Source organism: Schistocerca nitens, chromosome 1, assembly GCF_023898315.1.
Source record: "Schistocerca nitens isolate TAMUIC-IGC-003100 chromosome 1, iqSchNite1.1, whole genome shotgun sequence".
Lineage (NCBI taxonomy): Eukaryota > Metazoa > Arthropoda > Insecta > Orthoptera > Acrididae > Schistocerca > Schistocerca nitens.
The window spans coordinates 201,625,249-201,644,312 of NC_064614.1; the positions used below are offsets into that span (position 1 = coordinate 201,625,249).

Consider the following 19,064-nt stretch of genomic DNA (forward strand, 5'->3'; position numbering starts at 1 on the left):
AAATCAAATAAAATCTTAGTAAATATATATTTTTCACTTCAGCAACTTATCAATAGTAAATGTTTCATCATTATATGAAACACTTCCCCATTCTTCAATATCTCCTTCAGAATCAGAATCGTCTTCTTCTATAAGAGCTTAAATATCTTCATCCTAATTCGCTTAGAAAACGATCTTGCACACTTGCTGTCACTAGATACACATGCAAAAAAACGCAGGAATTTTCGTAGTCGAAATTCAAGCTACACGCACGCAAAAAGTGCGAGAAACACTCAACAGACGGCAGCATATGATGCAGGAAGCTCGGCGGGCACAATAACATGCGACGGGAAACTCTACCAACTTAGAAGGTAGTGAAAAATCAGCAGTTGACTGCCTCCCGAGTCACACTCGGGCGCAGGCCGCTCGGCAATACCAGTAAGCCCGAGTCAGCACTTGGGCGCCGCCACGAAAGTGTTAATGTTGTACTTGCCACATGTAAACTTTTTGGTAACTATAGTGTTAGGTTACTACACTGTAACAATCTCATTACAGGACATCTATTGAGTGTCCTAGCTGTTTATCGGCGTATAAATTATAGTAGTTTAGACTCTGTTTGGCCATAAACTGTATGTTATCTCATATCAAAGTGCATTTAAAGTATTTGGACTGTAAATCTGATGTGGGCTACATCTTTTAAAACAGCCTACACTTTTCATCCAGATTCGACAGAGTCACAGCTACCGAGTGCATATTAGCACAGGTAGATACAACTACACTTCAAGTTCCATTCCTTCATTTCCTGCATACTCTTCTATAGATCCAATGAAATAACTTGGATACTGACAGATTACAGGGGTATTGCTGATGTGCCGCCAGCCTCTCTTTACAAGGCTTTGCTTCAACTTGCAACACAGAGCACATGTGCAATTCAGAAAGAACTGAGTGGGTAACAGCTGGCGCCTACCATCAGTCTCTCTGAAAGATCAATCATAAATTTATTTTAACCCATAGTATAATTAAAATAACTTGCGACTTTTTATGTTTAGTTCATATTAGCAGAGATGGCGTTGGCACAGTCCTTCTAATGGTGAGCCAAACTCCTCTCCCACACTACTGATTGTTTTGTTGATGTAGTACTGTCTGTCGCCAGTCTACCAATAAGTAGGCACACCTTCTGTCACCCATGCAACATAACATGTGTTGTGCACTCAGTGAGTGCTGACAACAACTCACTCTCCCTCCCTCCTCCCCCCCCCCCCCCCACTGTTTTTTTTAATCATACTCATAAGTCCAGGTTATCCTCATATTATGTTCGCAACTTTTAGACTCAAGTAATTCCAAAACTGTACCAGATAAAGACAACTGACTTCCAACATGCGACAAGATAGCTTGTAAATTTTTTACATTCTTTTTGTTTTCCATGTGCTGCAGATTTGCTGAAAAAGTCAATACCACAGGAAAAAGCTGAGTATCTAGTCTGATTCAATGAGCCAAATTGTGATAACTCAAATGTAATGAAACTGAAGGACGCAATGTGGAAGGGAATCACCATACTGAACAACTATTCTGACTCTGCTCATGTCATTTATTGGCTCTGAGCACTATGGGACTTAACAGCTATGGTCATCAGTCCCCTAGAACTTAGAACTACTTAAACCTAACTAACCTAAGGACATCACACAACACCCAGCCATCACGAGGGAGAGAAAATCCCTGACCCCGCCGGGAATCGAACCCGGGAACCCGGGCGTGGGAAGCGAGAACGCTACCGCACAACCACGAGATGCAGGCATGTCATTTATTGAAGCAGTTAGTGTTCTTTATAAATCGGAGTCAAGTTTTCCATCCATTATATATGCCAGCGTGGAGAAGATATATCAGTTGTGTAAAAGGAATCCAATAAAATCAATGTGTATGGCAGCTGGAGAGCTGGAAATGCCATGATCAACAGTACATAAAGTCATGCATAAGAGGTTATGTCTTTATGATTACATGGTTTATTTACTTCAGATACAAAAGCCGATGAACCAATCCCAGTGCCAATAGTTCACAGTGAATATGCTAGCTGAGACTGACACAATGACTTTTTTGAAAAATATTTGTTTCTCCTATGACTCAATTTTTCATGACAACATCCATGTATTGAGATCAGAGTGTTATCGTGTTATACATGAACTGATGAACTAAAAAGAGACAGCCCTAAGGTCAATGTGTGATACAGACTTGTGTCCAATTGCTTTATTGGTCCACTGTTTTTTTTTTTCATAAAATGTGCCATCAACAGTGATGTTTTCCTGGATGTGTTACAAGAGGTGGTGTGCCACAACTGGAACACTTGTAATGTGACATCTTCAAGCAGGATGTGGTACCACCTCATTGGTTACTAAATGTCCAGTTCCTGGATGAGAAGTTTCTGGATAGATGGACTGGACAAGATGGTCCAATTCAGTGGCCGCCGTGATCACCAGCCCTCACACCACTGGACCTTTCCTACAAAGTTTTATAAAGAAGTAGAAGCAGTGAACCAAAGCTACAGATACACGTGACTTGAGGACATACATTCTAAATGGCTCTGAACATGTTGGTATGGTTTTCAGAGAGCATAAGTGGAGAAAAACTGAATATCAATTGGTTGTTGTGCCACAGCAGGTGCATGTGTATGAATGATGAAACAAAACTTTTCAAGTTATCTTGCCACTTATTGAAAACTAGTTGTTAGGATCTATTATAGTTTGAAAGTCATTAAAGTCTAAAGTTGAAATATAACTTATGGACACCCTGTATAGTAGTGTGCTTATTTGCACACATAAGAAGACACATAGCGTCTCTCAGAGTTGTGGCCACTTCACCGAAGCCTTTGGTGAGTTTTAGGCTGCGAGCAACTTCCCAGAAAACTGTATGTGCACTATCAAAAGTATCTGGACAACAATTAATGGACATTAATATGAGGCGTGTTCATCTTAGCGTTTATGACGACTTGAACTCTGTTGGTGACACTTTCAGTGAGGTGTCTGAATTTCTGTGGATGAATGACGGCCCCTGCTTCCTGAAGAGCTGAGAGAAGGTTGTGATGTTGGATATTGGGATACAATGTAACTCATCCCAAAGGTGTTGCATTGAGTTCAGGTCGTAACTCTGGCTAGCCCAGCCCATTTCAGGAATGTCATGACCAAGAACCATTGCCTCAGAGATGCTGCTTTATGACACTGCGTCGTCATGCTGATACAATCATTATCTCCGAACTGTTCCTCTACTGTAAGCAATACAGAATGTTGTAAAATATGTTCATATCTTTACGCTTTTAACGTTTTCTTGAGCACAATAAGGGGAACGCACCCTAACCACAAAAAATACTCTCATAGTAACACTACGTCCTCTGTACTTCACTGTCAATAATATATACGAAGTCGGGTAACGTTCTCTAGGCATTCGCCAAACCCAAAACCTTTCATTCGATTGCCACAGGGTATAGTGTGATCCATCACTCCAAATTACTCATTTTCAGCCATCTGTCAGGCAGTAGCGTCACTTTGTACATCACCTCAAGCGGCGCTTAACAATGACTATGGAAATGTGTGGCTGCTCGATTGTTATACCCCATTCTTTTTAACACTGTACATATTGTGTTAGCTGTACTGCCGGAATAACTTTGGAACTAGTAAGTGTTTTCTTCCGCTGATTTCATGTGATTCTTTACAACCACCCCTTACCATCCACGATGGTCCATGTCCACCAGTATGAGAGGTCTGCTTGGTCTCTGTTTAGCTGTGGTTGTTCGTTCGCGTTTCACTCCACAAACACATCACCAACAGTCGGCTTTGGCAGCTTTAGAAGGGTTGAAATGCCCCTCATGGACTTGCTACTCACGTGACATCCAATTATCAGTTCTACATCTACATTTATACTCCGCAAGTCAGCCAACGGTGTGTGGTGGAGGGCACTTTACGTGCCACTGTCATTCCTCCCTTTCCTATTACAGTTGCGTATGGTTCGCGGGAAGAACGACTGCCGGAAAGCCTCTGTGCGTGCTCGAATATTCAGCTTCGGTGCTTTCTATCAGCACTTTAAGTTCCGGGACTTCACCAATGCAGATTCGACAGCTTACAATTACAATACCGAATTCTGCTTGGTCCCCGCATGTCCTGACTTTGCCCCGCACCCTTTGAGGTTGTTTCCCAGTCGGTACTTGCCTGAGGTTATCTAACCTAAAAAACCGCCCAGTCCACGCCACACAACCCCTGCTACCCATGTAGCGGCCTAATGTGTGTAGTGGACTCCTGACCTATACAGCGGAACCCGAAACCCCACCACCCTATGGCACAAGTCAAGGAATCTGCAGCCCACATGGTCGCAGAAACGTCTCAGCCTCTGATTCAGACCCTCCACTCGGCTCTGTACCAAAGGTCCACAGTCAGTCCTGTCGACGATGCTGCAGACGGTGAGCTCTGCTTTCGTCCCGCTAGCAAGACTGGCAGTCTACACCAAATCAGATAGCTGCCGGAAGCCAGAGAAGATTTCCTCCAATCCATAGCGACACACATCATTGGTGCTGACATGAGCGACCACCTGCAGATGGGTGCATCCTGTACCCTTCATGGCATCTGGAAGGACCCTTTCCACATCTGGAATGACTCCCCCGGTATGCACACGGAGTGCACATTGGTTTTCTTCCCCTCCCTTGCAGCCATATCCCTAAGAGGCCCCATTACGGGACTGACGCTGGAGCTCCCAACTACCAGTAAGCCCACCCTCCGCGACCGCCCAGATCTTGCAGACTGAGGGGCAACCTCTGGAACACAACAAGCAGCCATGTCCGGCCGAAATCAGTATCAGCCGGAGACAGAGCCTGAAACTGGTTTGTCAGACAAACTGGAGAGGTCTTCTGTTCAGCCCTCTGGAATGTCTTTCGCCCCTGCCCCACCTTGAGAAGACCTCCCACTCTACCACGGGTGAGGGGTCAGCCTCAATGTGGGCAGTATCCTGGGCAGCCACAGCCGTAGTCCGATCAGGGCATGCGTGGGATGAGCTGGCTGTCCCCAGCCAACCCCCGTCCGGACCCCCCACAGTGATGACCATTGGCAACAGCCTCAAGCTGTGTGACCGAAGCCAACACTGCCTGAAGCTGGGAGCGAAGGGATGCCAATTCAGCCCACATCCGAACACAGCAGTCGCAGTCCCTAACCATGCTAAATACTGTTGTGCAAAGAACGTCTGAACTAATGGACAGAGAACACAAACAATTCAACACAAAATTTAAACGGTTATTAAAATACAAGTCTGTCTAGTAAATGCAGTAATTCTGCTACTTGCGCACTGCTGACACACTGCTCGGCGGCAGAAGGCTAACTGTACTGTCAGTAACGTACAAAGACTATTTGAAAGAAATAAACAAATGATAGACGACTACGCGACTTTACATGTCACGGATATTAAAATGCAAATCTGCCCCTGCTAATTACGAAACTACACAATGATTTGACGGATTTAACTAAACAAGTGCGCTAAGAACACTCAAACAAATTGGAAGCTGCTGTTACTGATTCTCTACTGACAACACAATACTCCCTGCCTCCTTTCCTTTTATTCTAAAGACTAGTTTACATGACGACATTGGGTTGCGCCACTCATGTGGAATGAGCTGCATGCAAGTGGATTCATATATGCCTGTAGACACGGCGTCACCAGTATACACTTCAGTTTTGCCATTTTGTGGATCCCTGAGTCGTGTCTGAAATGAAAGTTTTGGCAGCTGCACGTCGTACGAGTTGTGAGGGAGTTGAAGCTTGTTGCGTCGAATCACTGCAGAAGAAAAAAAATAAGAAACTTGTTTCGATTCGTGACTGGATGGAGAAAAGACGTCAGCTCGGTTGCTCAGTATCCCTGCTGAAATAATTTGTAACTGAACAGCCAAGAAGTTGTTTTAATTATATTAGAATATCACCAGAACTGTTTAAGTTTCTTCTAAATAGAATTAATTATGCGATAAGGAATAAAGGTATTGTAATGCATGAAGCACTGTCGCCAAAACTGAAATTACGTGTCATATTGCGTGCATTACAATCGGTTTTAGTTGGTGATGACGCTATTTTCTTAACACAATAATTATTAATGTTAATGTTAATTATGGAACATTAGCAAAAATAATTATTCGAAGTAGGCCGCATTAAGGAAAGAATGGTTTGCAAATTACTCTCTTTAAGATAGACCTGTACAGCGGCAACATTTCCAAATTCTAACATATGTGAACAGGGAGCACTGCAGCGACGTTTGAAATAGATGATTATTGAATAAAGAATGCAGCTTTTTAAATTTGTATAGCCTTCCCTCCTGTCAACAATATTCCTTAACAAAGAGTTGGCCAACTCGAACGATGGAATTTTAGTCTTGTAGACGAGAGCATTGCCATAGCTAGAATTACACTTGCTTGTATTTTTCTTATTTCAGTTGTATATATGCTGCTAACTCAATAAATTTTGCCCTGCAGCTCAGATATTGTCAAACCGTCTATGTTATGATGACGGTCTCAACGGCAGCAATATGTTGCTTATTTTTGTAATCAGCCTCACTGAAATCCCACCAACACCTATGCAAACCACAGATATCCAAAAAGCGAACATTATTCTCCATTCCCCACATCACATTTCAATTTGTCTACACTCTATGAACACACATAACCTCAAAACTCGTGCAACTAGTGTCGCCAAGGTTGGAACACGCCTAAAGTGTTCCGTTTCACCAACGAGTTGCGCAAACGTGCGGCGCGCATGCGCAGTGGCTGGTAGCGCAGTTGCCTGCAACCTAAACACTGTCGTCGTGTAAACTAGGCTTAAGGGGAGCCAGAGGTGCCTATGCTGCCCATGTTAAAATCACTAAGTTTGAGGAACATTTGTGAATAAACTACCAAATAGAAAAATTTGAATTTTTTTTTAACATGGAGTGGTTTAGTATTGCAGTTATGACAGAGGGGTTTTGGAGTATCTTTTCTAGTTTCCTTCCAATTTTTTTTATTAATGACCCAATTTTTTTAGAAATAATTGCTTTATAATTAAACTGAAATGAAACTACTGAACATATTGTCAAATGGCTGTGTTACAATGTAAGTTTGACCACTAGGAGTGCTGTACAAAAATTTCATCTCTCTAGCTTGAGTGGATTTTGAGAAAATGTTCCTTATATTCGAAAAATTCTAATTTACGGGAAATGGCTATCAAAGTTTCTCAAAACATTCCTGCACTATAGGATGGATTATCAGGGTCTTCTTCTTCATCCTCCAAAAGCTTCCTCTTTTGTCTTTTTTTCTGGCCTGTTGTTCCATCATATTTCATATGCCTTTCTCTTCTTTCTGCTCCTCTTATCCTTTCTCTGTCAATATTTCTTAGTGCTTGTACAGTGTTCACCCCAGCTGTAAATCCTAATGCCTTCAGAACTTCACACTTCACACTGTTCCCTTGGTTGTAGGTTGGTATTGCATCATAAATGCCAAAGTTCAGTGTTTTTATGCTTAGAAACACCCTTTTAGGAATCACTTTCCAAATCAAATTGTTTACGCTCTTATTAGGATTCTGCGTCTTTCTGTGTAGACATTTGTGTAACAATTCGGGCTGTGCAGTCATGAAAAATTGGTTTTATTGCATTTATCACAGCTGCTGGCAAACTATGTTTGTGATCATAGTCCTTTTTTGCATTATATTTGCACCAGGAATCTTTTGGGCACAGGCTGTGTTGAGGGTATTCGTTGGAAGAGGCAATATGAAGTATGAAGTATGGCCACACTGCTTTTCGCATATCACTAACATTACTAATATTTTGCCTTATAGCATACCCATAGTATCTCTGTAGACGTTCAATCACCTCATCAGTAAGCCTGCCTCTCCCTCCTATTGTCTTTCCATCACTGAGCTTACTTGAACCCAAAGTTTGTTTGAGCCTTCGAAGCCGTGCACCCATACGCTTTTGCACATGCCCAATGCATTCCTACTTTTCAACTACAAATTCATTTCCATATGGTTTCAGTTCCTCTATAGTCCTGAAACCTTTGGAGTCACCATCTCCAAGGTAGTATTTGCTAGAAGATGTCACAGGGCTATGGCCGGCCATGTGTTGTTTAGCAGAAGAACGCACTGTTTCAGTAATTAGTGTATCGCAACTTGGTATTAGTGTTAATTTTCTTTTCCCTACGTTCTTCCTCTTCTTATATACATGGTTACTAAAACGTGGCATCGTAACCAGAACAATGATTTACACAAGAAGTATAACACTACGAACAACAGGCGCAACACTGAACTAATTCGAAACGGTAAACAGCAGAGAGACGATGTTCCGCGCTCTTAGCGCTTCATTTGTCACAGAAAACAATGTAGCCAACCCTTGCACAATCGCTGTATGCGTAACATAAGGCGCTGTATGCGTAACAGGCCGAGAAAATCCCAAGCAGTTCGCCAGGAAGTCACGAGAGGGTGTGTTAGATGCATTCAGCGGCCGCCCATTTCCTCTGCAGGCGTGGGGGAAAATGGTAATAACTCCACTTCTAGGGCGAGTAGGACAATAATTCAAAGTTTACATCAAAGAGGATGTTCCAATTAATTTTCGGTAGCAAAAAAAAAATCTTAATTTTTTGGATTTGACCACCTCCGGCTCCCCTTAACGGTCCACCTCGCGTGACATCTAGTTGTCTGTTCCGCAGTTCTTAGGGGTGTACGGATACATCTGATGAGATAGTGGATACTTCTGGTGAGATAGTGTACACTGTACAGCGAGCGCCGCGTGTGAACTCACCGGAGCCGTGATAGTCGAGGTCTGCGCGCCAGCCGTGGCCCGTGTTGACGAGCACGTTGGCAGAGGACGGGTAGCGCCAGGTGAGCGGCCGCGAGCTCAGCGACGCGTCCGTCAGGGTCCTGCTCGTGCAGATGTCGACGGGCGACTGCCGCGTGCCCGCCGCCAGCGGAAATTTCTCTGGCCATGTTTCTGGTCCTGCAGAGAGGCCACAGTTGCAATTTATCACTGGAGCTTTACCGTTCTCCTCCTTCAACGTTTGGAATCTAAAACTGATCGACTTAGGACGACACCTTAGAATGTTCATACTAATAGATTTACCATTCGATAATGTGTGACAATTTACGTATATGAAGAGTTCAAATGGTTCAAATGGCTCTGAGCACTATGGGACTCAACTGCTGAGGTCATTAGTCCCCTAGAACTGAGAACTAGTTAAACCTAACTAACCTAAGGACATCACAAACATCCATGTCCGAGGCAGGATTCGAACCTGCGACCGTAGCGGTCTTGCGGTTCCAGACTGCAGCGCCTGTAACCGCACGGCCACTTCGGCCGGTATATGAAGAGTAAAGCAACATGTAACGCCTTTTTAAAAATAAGATGCTGCATTAGCATTAGAAGTAGGTAAAGCTGTCGGCTAGCCGGAGGTTAGTCTGGATAACCCTTGCCTTCCTGCCAAGTTCTAACTGACGTACTAAGCCAGTTATAGGAGAACCTGAAGTTTAAGGTAGACTGAGCCACAGTACAATTTATACTATGAAATTTTATTTCATTCAATGCCTACGTAACCCGGTAGTTGCTATAACGGTTTCGGCTGTCAACTCATTAGCAACAGCCCATAAACGTTCTTTGGCTGACGGCTGTGTCAAATCTTTACTGAAACTCCTACAAGAGGACTAATATATTCATTACCCAATATGCCTGGCAACTGAATAAAGCTTTACAGTAGAAACTAATGCACTCACTGATACCTTCAACCAAAAATATGGCAAATATGAACGGTAAAATTTTGCGTTTGGCTCTTCAACCAATCTTTCCCAGAGTTAAAAGACCGGTACCGATCGGAAGTTGTACCTTAGATGATTGGATTTATAGTCCGTCCCATACCTACTGAGCCACTGAGCCACGTGTAAGTAGTGTCGGATGCTCTTATGCCTGGCTAAGAAAATGGAGTTTCTGATATCAACAGTCAACCAAACGAGCAACGTGAAAGAACATCACTGCAGGTTCATAATTTTTTATTTTCCAGTTCTTCTCCAACGCCTTTTCCAAAACCGACGAGGGTTCTCAAATTTACATTATAACTCACGGAGACGGGGAGGGGGGAAAACGCAGTGGAAAACGCGGTAGCCGCAGTGATCAGTACCAGAATGAGATTTTCACTGCGCAATGTAGTGCATGCTGAAATGAAATAGAATCATGTGGTAAATGTGGAAATGCATACATCTTTTCAGTTATTCGACTTCGAGACATTGAGAAGTTTCTTCACGATAACAAGATACTGCAGAAACTGGTAAACAACAGCACAGTCATGAAAGACTCACATTGGCACCTGTCCACAAAGTGGGAAGACCACTAATGCTGTTTTTCAACTTTTAGTATGTAAACCAGTGGTCTTTGTGGCAATAAAGAAAATAAGTGAGCAGATACAGGAAGAAAAAAATGGTCCAAATGGCTCTGAGCACTATGGGACTTAACTTCTGAGGTCATCAGTCTCCTAGAACTTAGAACTACTTAAACCTAACTAACCTAAGGACAACACAGACATCCATGTCAGAGGCAGGATCCGAACCTGCGACCGTAGCAGTCGCGCGGTTCCGGACTGAAGCGCCTAGAACCGCTCGGCCACCGTGGCCAGCAGCACTTGCTTTACAGAGAAATATCGTAACACAGCGCTACAGATTAATTAAAAATAAAAAAAAAGAAAGAGACAGCAGTTTCTGGGTATACATCGCACATGATTCCTGTCTCCTGGGATACTGTGAATGGCGACTTTAGTAACAGAAAGGGCATCAGGCTAGAAATTTAAAATAATATAAATCTGGAAAATCATGAAAATAGCAGAAAACTTCGTAGAACAGATAAACGCCAGGAAAGAGTGTCAGATAGTTTTTGGGGTAATCATCATAGGTTTTTGTGTTACCCTTCTGATAACTATTTTATTGTTCCATTTTCGCGAGAAAACTCGTCGCACTATAGTTGCCAAAATCTCTCAAAGGAATGGTTACCGGAATTTTAGCAATATGAAGTGACTTGCATTTCATGGAAAGCCTGTTTCATCATTACCTCTTTTTATTCAATTCCACAAAAAGCTAATTTCTTTCGCCAGACTGATTCTTGAGTTCCTGAAGCTGGCGTAAAGTTTTTTATTATTAAAATGTTATACTGCGGGAAATGTACAAAATCTCCCAAGATCCATAACGTCTGACAGAAAGCTTACTTGAGCCTTGACATCACAGTAATCCACACGACCACTGTGAATGAGCGAGACGTTTAAAAGTGAAATAAAAAATTCGTTTAAAAAGAACGAATTTTAATATAACGATATTTTTGCCGGTAGCGACTATATTAAAACCACCTGAAAAAATTCAAGAAAATTTGTCAACACCCCTTTTACATCATTATGACGGTTGCAACCGTTATGAAGATATAAGTAGCTTCGATATTATAGAGTATAGAGACAAAACCAATTAGCCAATAAGATTTGAAACTTTCAGTTTAAGGGTAATTGATTAAGAATGCAGGTAACATTTTTTTTTGTTGTTACATTAACGTTCCTATATTGAATTTGTCTCAGAAATTTTAATGTTTTCAACTTTTATTTCTTAAATCGCGCCAACGTTAAGTGATGGGTTACAAGCTTTTAATAGAAATATTGCTCTTTTCACGTTAGTTATGACAAAATTTCTTCTAGTAAAGCCCGCATCGCAGATTCAGCATAGATAGTTATAGAACCTAAATACGGCCTGTCACACAGCACTTTATTGCACGCGGATTGGCTACGTCCCACACATGTGAAAAGTGAATTCCTCAGAAAATATCCCTTTCTTCAGGAAATTGCCATTTTTACCTAATCGCTGAAGAATGTCTGCAGCATTCGTGGCGGCTTTCAATACCTGCAACAGTTGCAAGTAGTGTGTGTGTAATTGTAAAAGGTCTCTCGGTCGCTGTAGGGATCTGGAGCTCCTGGTTCAAATGGCTCTGAACACTATTGGACTTAATTTCTGAGGTCATCATTCCCCTAGAACTTAGAACTACTTAAACATAACTAACCTAAGGACATCACAAACACCCATGCCCAAGGCAGGATTCGAACATGCGACCGTAGCGGTCGCGCGGTTCCAGACTGTAGCGCCTAGAACCGCTCGGCCACCGCGGCCGGCTGGAGCTCCTGTGAAGCTTACTAAGAGATTCGTGCGAAAGACAACAGGATGTGCCCCGGCTAAGCTTTACTTACGTTGGACGACCAAGACGATATTACACATAAAAACTACAGTACACCTGCATATCGACGTCTGTGGGTGTCGTTTCTTCCCATACGAAATTTGGAAGTATCTTTGCATCTACATTACGGGTTTTCTCTGAATAGTATGTCCAATACACATCACTCTTGATATCATATGGAGCACACACAAAGAAAGTTCTGAGTTTATGAATTACATAAGTCAAAAACTGTTCCGTGCGTGTTGCATAGTTCGAATTCTATAACTTGTAGTTGTGGAGTACCTACTGTTTCATAAGATTGTGAGAAACCGCTGAATGTGAATGTTCTGATGGTTCTGTGAGTCCACAGCCGATTTCCTATCCCATCCCTGTACAATTCTCTAAAGACCTCATCAACGACGGAATGTTAATCACTAATTTGCCTTCCTTTCTACCATCAGTTAAGGTATTGTAGTGTTGAATGCGACGTTGGCGGAGAGAATCTCCCATGTGCTGATAAAACTGAAGTCCAAGTTTGGTCTACTGCATTATCGTGTTACAGTGCCATTTGTCTTTTAATTCTCACGTCAAATTTCTGCGAGGAAGATGCGAGATGACAGTCCAACAACCAAAGGGAACAATGCCTGGGTAAGTGGAGTTCTGTATCATGTACACCATCTGTGATACTGTCCATATTCAATTCAATATAACAAATATCCATGGCATGCTGCTTCTCTAAATAAATTAATCATCTTGCCTCTCTAAGAAACCATTTCACTTACTTTATGTTGTTTGTCTCTTGTTTACAAAGCTATGAATTTTCAGTGAAAATTTGTAGTCAACTAGAAAAACATGAGATGCACCCTATATTGGAAACAAGCTAAGTACCCTATGGAATAACGTACGGAATTTTCTGGTCCACTTTCAAATTCTCTTGCTCGCCTAAACATTGCGTTGACAGAGGGATGCACGTTATTTTCGCCAATTTTATTTCCTCTAGAAATCTATACTGAGGTGTCAGTCTTTGGCCAATGTGGGTAAACTTATGACAATATGCACTTTTCATCATCGCTCCCGCCTCAGTCCTGTTAATCAGTTAACCGTTCTGATCGGAGTAAACACTACTGTAAAAGAGCACGTGTCATCACATCCTGTCGGGAGCAGTAAAAAGCGAGCTCACGAGAAAGTGTTCACGTCTAAGTGCCGACGTCCACTTCAACGCGTGTGGGCGGGCTAATTGTCAGCCGTCTGCGTCACGACGCTCCGGATCTGTGGCACGGCTCCGTGCGCACGCGAGGTCAGCGCCTCCGTGACTCACCGTCCGTGTGAAATACGGTTCAGAAGATGCACCGGCTCCCTAGCTTTGCACTCCGGCCACTGGAAACACCAGCGCCGACATTTCGAATGGGTGGTAAATTATTGTAATCGTACAGCGACAGTTGTCGCGTGAGCGGAGTAGTGTTCATAAACAGTCGTGAACTGTGAGTGAACCAGCATCTATAGGATGTGCTGAAACTCTTGCACCAGAGGGATTAATACCTGCCCCACTTGTATCTTTATTACACGCAAATGGTATAACGTAAGATATTCAAGAAGCTGAAATAGCTCTTTCAGTTGCTAACTTGAGTAATGTGATGTGAAGGAGAAAATTTCTCACCCTAGTATAGAGATGGCTTAATTTTCAAAGAAAATAGTATCCTCTTTATGTTCGTACATGTTGTGCAGTGATGTTAGTCAAATGTCAGCTTGTTCTGCGGAGTAGTTTTGATTGTACGGTTTTTAAAGCAGCAGTGTTGGGTATGTTTCATTCAAGTAGATAAATTTGAACTTTTTTTGTTTTCGTCGATTCATAGCTAACGAGAACTTTCACTCTAAAGTCGACAAAAGTTGATAAGAAGTACGCTCCTAAATTTTCAATAGCGAGGAAATGGACAGCTAAATTCGAATGTGGTTCTACTTCTTCTGAGGACGATCCGTGCGAGAAAAGTTCAAACAGTGCAACCACAGATTAAGATATCACGAAAGTTCACAATACAGTACTCGGCGATCGGAAACTAAAATGTATGTGAAATAGCTATTGGCGTGTCAAAATGAAGAGCGGAGTACATTTGACAAATAGCTATGACAAAGGTTTGTACAAGGTTTTGCGTCGCATTGTTGAATGTTTATCAACAAAAAATTCGAGATGAATTCAGCAATTATTGGATCATTTTAAAAAGAATATAAATGTTTTTTGAGCCTGTTTGTTAAAGCGGATGGGATATGGGTCTACCAGATTAGGCCAGAAACGAGACTGCAAACAAAAAAGGCGCTGTTGGAAAGCAAGAGAAGACGAAGTCGATTTAATTTGCGGAGGGGTTATGACTATTTTTTCTAAGATGCAAAAAGAGCTGCTTCTTATTCATAGCAAAGGATAAAACAATAATAGATCATTATTACGTAAGCGTTCTGGACAAAAAGAAAGTGCTTGAGCAGAGAGCTGGAAACAAAAAATTATCTGCCAGCAAGATAATGCACCTGCCCACTTAAGTGCGTGGCAATGGGAATCGAAAGATTTGAAGTACAAATTGTAGCCTAGTTAGTTAGCTTTATGTTCCGTGGATCATTTGCACGCTAAATCGTAATGATATGGAAAGAGTCATTTTACAGTCACATCGCAAATTAATCTGTAAATATGGCTAAAGGCTGAACATTAAAAGCTTTTTTTTAAAAATATACAGATGTGAGTTAGTAATATCTATCAATCACCTTTTACACATTACAATACCGAGCGAGGTGGCGCAGTGGTTAGACACTGGACTCGCATTCGGGAGGACGACGGTGCAATCCCGCGTCCGGCCATCCTGATTTAGGTTTTCCGTGATTGCCCTAAATCGCTCCAGGCAAATGCCGGGATGGTTCCTTTCAAAGGGCACGGCCGACTTCCTTCCCCGTCCTTCCCTAATCCGATGAGACCGATGACCTCGCTGTCTGGTCTCCTTCCCCAAACAACCAACCAACCATTACAATAACACAAATTATTCTATGGAATAGAAGGAGGTGTTACGGAGAAACTTCTTCAGTTTGTTTTCAAATTATATTTTGCTGTCAGACATTTCGTATCATTGAGTAAGTTATGAAAAGTTTTAGTTGCAGCACTGAGCACCCTTTTTGTGCTGAAGACAACCTTAATGCGAATTAGTGAATGTAATTTTTCCTTTTGGTTTTGTAATTGTGTACATCTTTGTTCCTTTTCAAACGTGGCGCCCCCTTTAGAATCGTCGAATAATTAAAGAAAAATACTCATTCTTAAAATCATTTGAAGCACATGTTAAGAAAATAAATGTAGCTTACAATGCTAATAATTTACGTAAAGTGTCATGTTTGTCTAATAATAAGCATACAGTTCGTTTCATGTTTTATTATGTACACGACAATGACACTTTCATTATTCTTTCATTACCTTATCTGGTCTGATCTTAAGTTCGTCTGTACTATTGCTGCCTTTGTTCTGATGAATATAAGTGTAACTTCTGATTGAAATAATAATTACTGTAAGGATTCAGCAAACTACTTTTACGTCGTTTCCTATCCTTTACTATCCTGTAGTACCTAAATTTAAATGTGGCCTCTGAAATTTTACTACCTGAATCTGGTGTGGTTTTGCAGACTGATACTGAATTATTTGCGGTCTTAATAGTCTTTACTTTTATCTTTCGTTTAATAGAATAGGTCTCATTTGTTTACCAAGTCCGATACTTTGTCAGGTTACGCGGTGTAGATCATTTATTCAGTAAAGATATTTTAAACGCAACCATACAAGCCGAAGCAACTCAGTAGCTTTGGCTGGAGCAGAATTTACTGTGTTTTCCTTGGAAAATAAATTAATTAATCCAAATAGGAATGAAAAACATTATTACGGGCTGTTTTTGCTCGTAAGGAAGTGCATAGATCTTGTTTAACGTTGGATGACATTCCTCTCTGTTGCGATGAATTTGTAGCTAACGCGCATGAAATATTAATCCAAACCAGAAAAGAAAGATGTCATAATCTTGTTATGTTGAAATAAATTAAACCGATGTTAGAGGTCAGTTTTACAACAAACTTCATGAGAGATTACTGTGACGCAGTACTCAGAACGCCCCACTTCTTAAACGGATGTGTACAAGGTGTCGTGAATGAGCGTCACGTATTATTCTCACTGCACGTTTTTATCGCAATAAAGACTTTCTTTCTTAAAGATGAGTTATCCCAGAACATTATTCCATATGACATTTTTGAATGAAAATATGCGAAATATGTTAATTTACTAATTTGTCTCTCCCAAGATTTGCAATAGTTCTAAGCGCAAATCTGGTTGAACTAAGTTGTTTTAGGAGTTCCAAAATGTATTTTTTCCAATTTAAATTCTCATCAATATGGGTCCCTAAGAATTTTGAAGTTTCCAACCTATTTATTATTTCCCCGCCATGTGTTACACTTAGCATTGGTGTAGTACCTCTAGATGTGAGGAACTGAATATTTTGTGTCTCTTTAAAATTAGGGTGAGACCTTTCGCATACAATCAGTCAATGATACTTTTAAGAACTTTATCATTTATTTTGTTTCTGTATGTATGCTTTGATTGATTACAATACTAGTATCATCTGCAAAAAGATCTAATGGTGCTTATTGTATATTATACGGAAGATCATTTATATGTACAGGGAACAATAGTGAACCTAAGATTGAGCCTTTGGGAACCCAATACGTGATTTCACCCCAGTCAGAACAATGTCCCCAAACTATAGTGGCTGAATTACCAAGTACAACTCGATATGACGTCCATTTGTTGGTTATACCATCAATCCCATAAATCTTCAATTTCTTTAGGAGGATACTGTGATCCACACAGTTCAAATGCCTTAGATAGGTCTCAGAAAATACCAACCAGAGCTATTTTATTATGTAATGCTTGTAATATTGGTGAGTGAACATGTAAATGGCACTCTCAGTAGAGAAACTCTTGTGAAAACCAAACTGTAAATTGCCGAGAGCATTACTGTTGCTCGGATGAGGTACTATTCCAGAATACCACACATCACTTTCTCAAAGTTTTTTGGAGAATTATGTCAGCAGTGAAACATGTCTGGAGTTATTGAAATCTCTTTTATCACCTTTCTAGGTGTCTGACATTGGCATTTTTCAATCTCTCTGGAAAATGCGTTGAGTTAGTGATGCATTATACACTTCAGGTAAGGCAGGGCTGCTTATGTGCGCACCGCCGTCACCGTAGAAACCATATCTGATACCATTCTTCTGTCATCTAACCCCACATCTAAGGAAAGGGTTCGGCTGAAAGACATTGAGTGAGTCAAATGGAGAGAGAGAGAGAGAGAGAGAGAGAGAGAGAGAGAGAGAGAAATTTTGATGAATATTTTATACATTTTTTATTAAAAAGAGTCGCATTTTGGGGATGGGATTTACTATGTGGAAGGACCTTGTAGAGAGAGCATTAACCCAAAAGGATACTAAGTCGAAAAACCTGGCAGTAAACTACAAAATGTGATGTCTGCACGGAACTGTAAGCGCCTCATCCATATATCGTTGAAGAAGACAGGAGCATTGCGAAAATGGTAACAGCCGCCACCGCAACTCTCCAGGGACTCGTATTGCTTTCACTGCGAGCGTGTCTCCCACTACACGGGATGCCACTGGTGACAAGCCAAGGACGGTTCTGTGTACGATTAATTTGTTATTTCGTATGGCAGCGAAACGAGGTAGATATGCTAATATGTTAATGCAGAACCCATTTACACTGGAAAACAAATTAGTTCCAATTGTGGTCACTGGGTGCAAATCTGGCACTGTAAGACGGTGTGGCATTCACACTATCGTTTGACAAAGCACAACGTGAGTGAACTGTATGGGCATCGAGAAGAGAGACCGTGGGCTGTTAATGGAACTGTTTTAGGTGAACGGCAGCAATCATAGCGCAGCACTGACAGTCTCGCCGACTCAAAGGTCTAAGGAAAGGCCCGATGTCATCAAACGGTCTAAAGACGATGTAAATGGAATTCGAAAACACAGATGAGCTTGGCGTGGCATACGGAAGAGGAAGGCGTCCTATACCGATGTAAGTTACTGACGAGGTTGCTGTTGCTGTCACAGACCATGCAGTACGTGACTCGGATATTGTCAGCGTCCGTGCATTTTCACGAGAATTGTCCATCCCGTGGTCAACAGTACGGAAAGTTTTGCGGTCTATCTTACACAGGTACCCGTACAAGATCGACACGGTGCAACAACTGAAACCTCATGATCCGCAGCTACGTTCTGAATTTGATTTTCCGTTTCTGGCACGGATCAGTGTGGTCGAACAATACTCTGTAGAGTGACGAGGCACATTTTACACTACACGGTGCAGTGAATACGCAGAACTGCCGAATTTGGAGTATGGTGAAACCACGTGCTGTGCACGAAATGTCACTGCACTCGTGGTAAGTGACTGTGTGGTGTGGATTCACCAGCACTTTTGTTCTCGGTCCGTTCTTTTTAGAAGACAATACACTCAGAGATCCTGTCAGCTGTACCGTAACGTCTGCACGTTATCGAGACCATCTTGTAAAGCATATGATTCCTGCTTTGGAAGAGCGCAGCCGTGCGGAAACCACTGTTTTCATGAACTTCATACTGCTCGCCCAGTGAAAGAGCTTTATGCAACGTTCCATGAACATGTTATCTCCAGAAGCTTTCCAAATGCGTGGCGCGCACCATCACCTGACGTGAATCAATCTACCTTTTGGCTCTGGGGATGTCTAAAAGAACGCGATTACCAGGGACACGTTCGATATGTACCTGATCTGAAGGCCAGTAAACAGGAACGAGTTTCCACCGGAACTGCTGCGGCAACTATTGATCACGCC

General features: G+C 41.8%; 1 protein-coding gene across 1 annotated transcript in view; it reads right to left on the reverse strand.

Moving 5' to 3' along the window:
• LOC126245712 (carbonic anhydrase 13-like) overlaps positions 1–19,064 on the reverse strand; it is a 252,299-nt gene that overhangs the window by 26,310 nt on the left and 206,925 nt on the right. Inside the window, exon 2 of the mRNA XM_049948338.1 lies at positions 8,758–8,952. Within this exon, the coding sequence (XP_049804295.1) occupies positions 8,758–8,952 (195 nt within the window). The remainder of the gene's footprint in view (positions 1–8,757; positions 8,953–19,064) is intronic.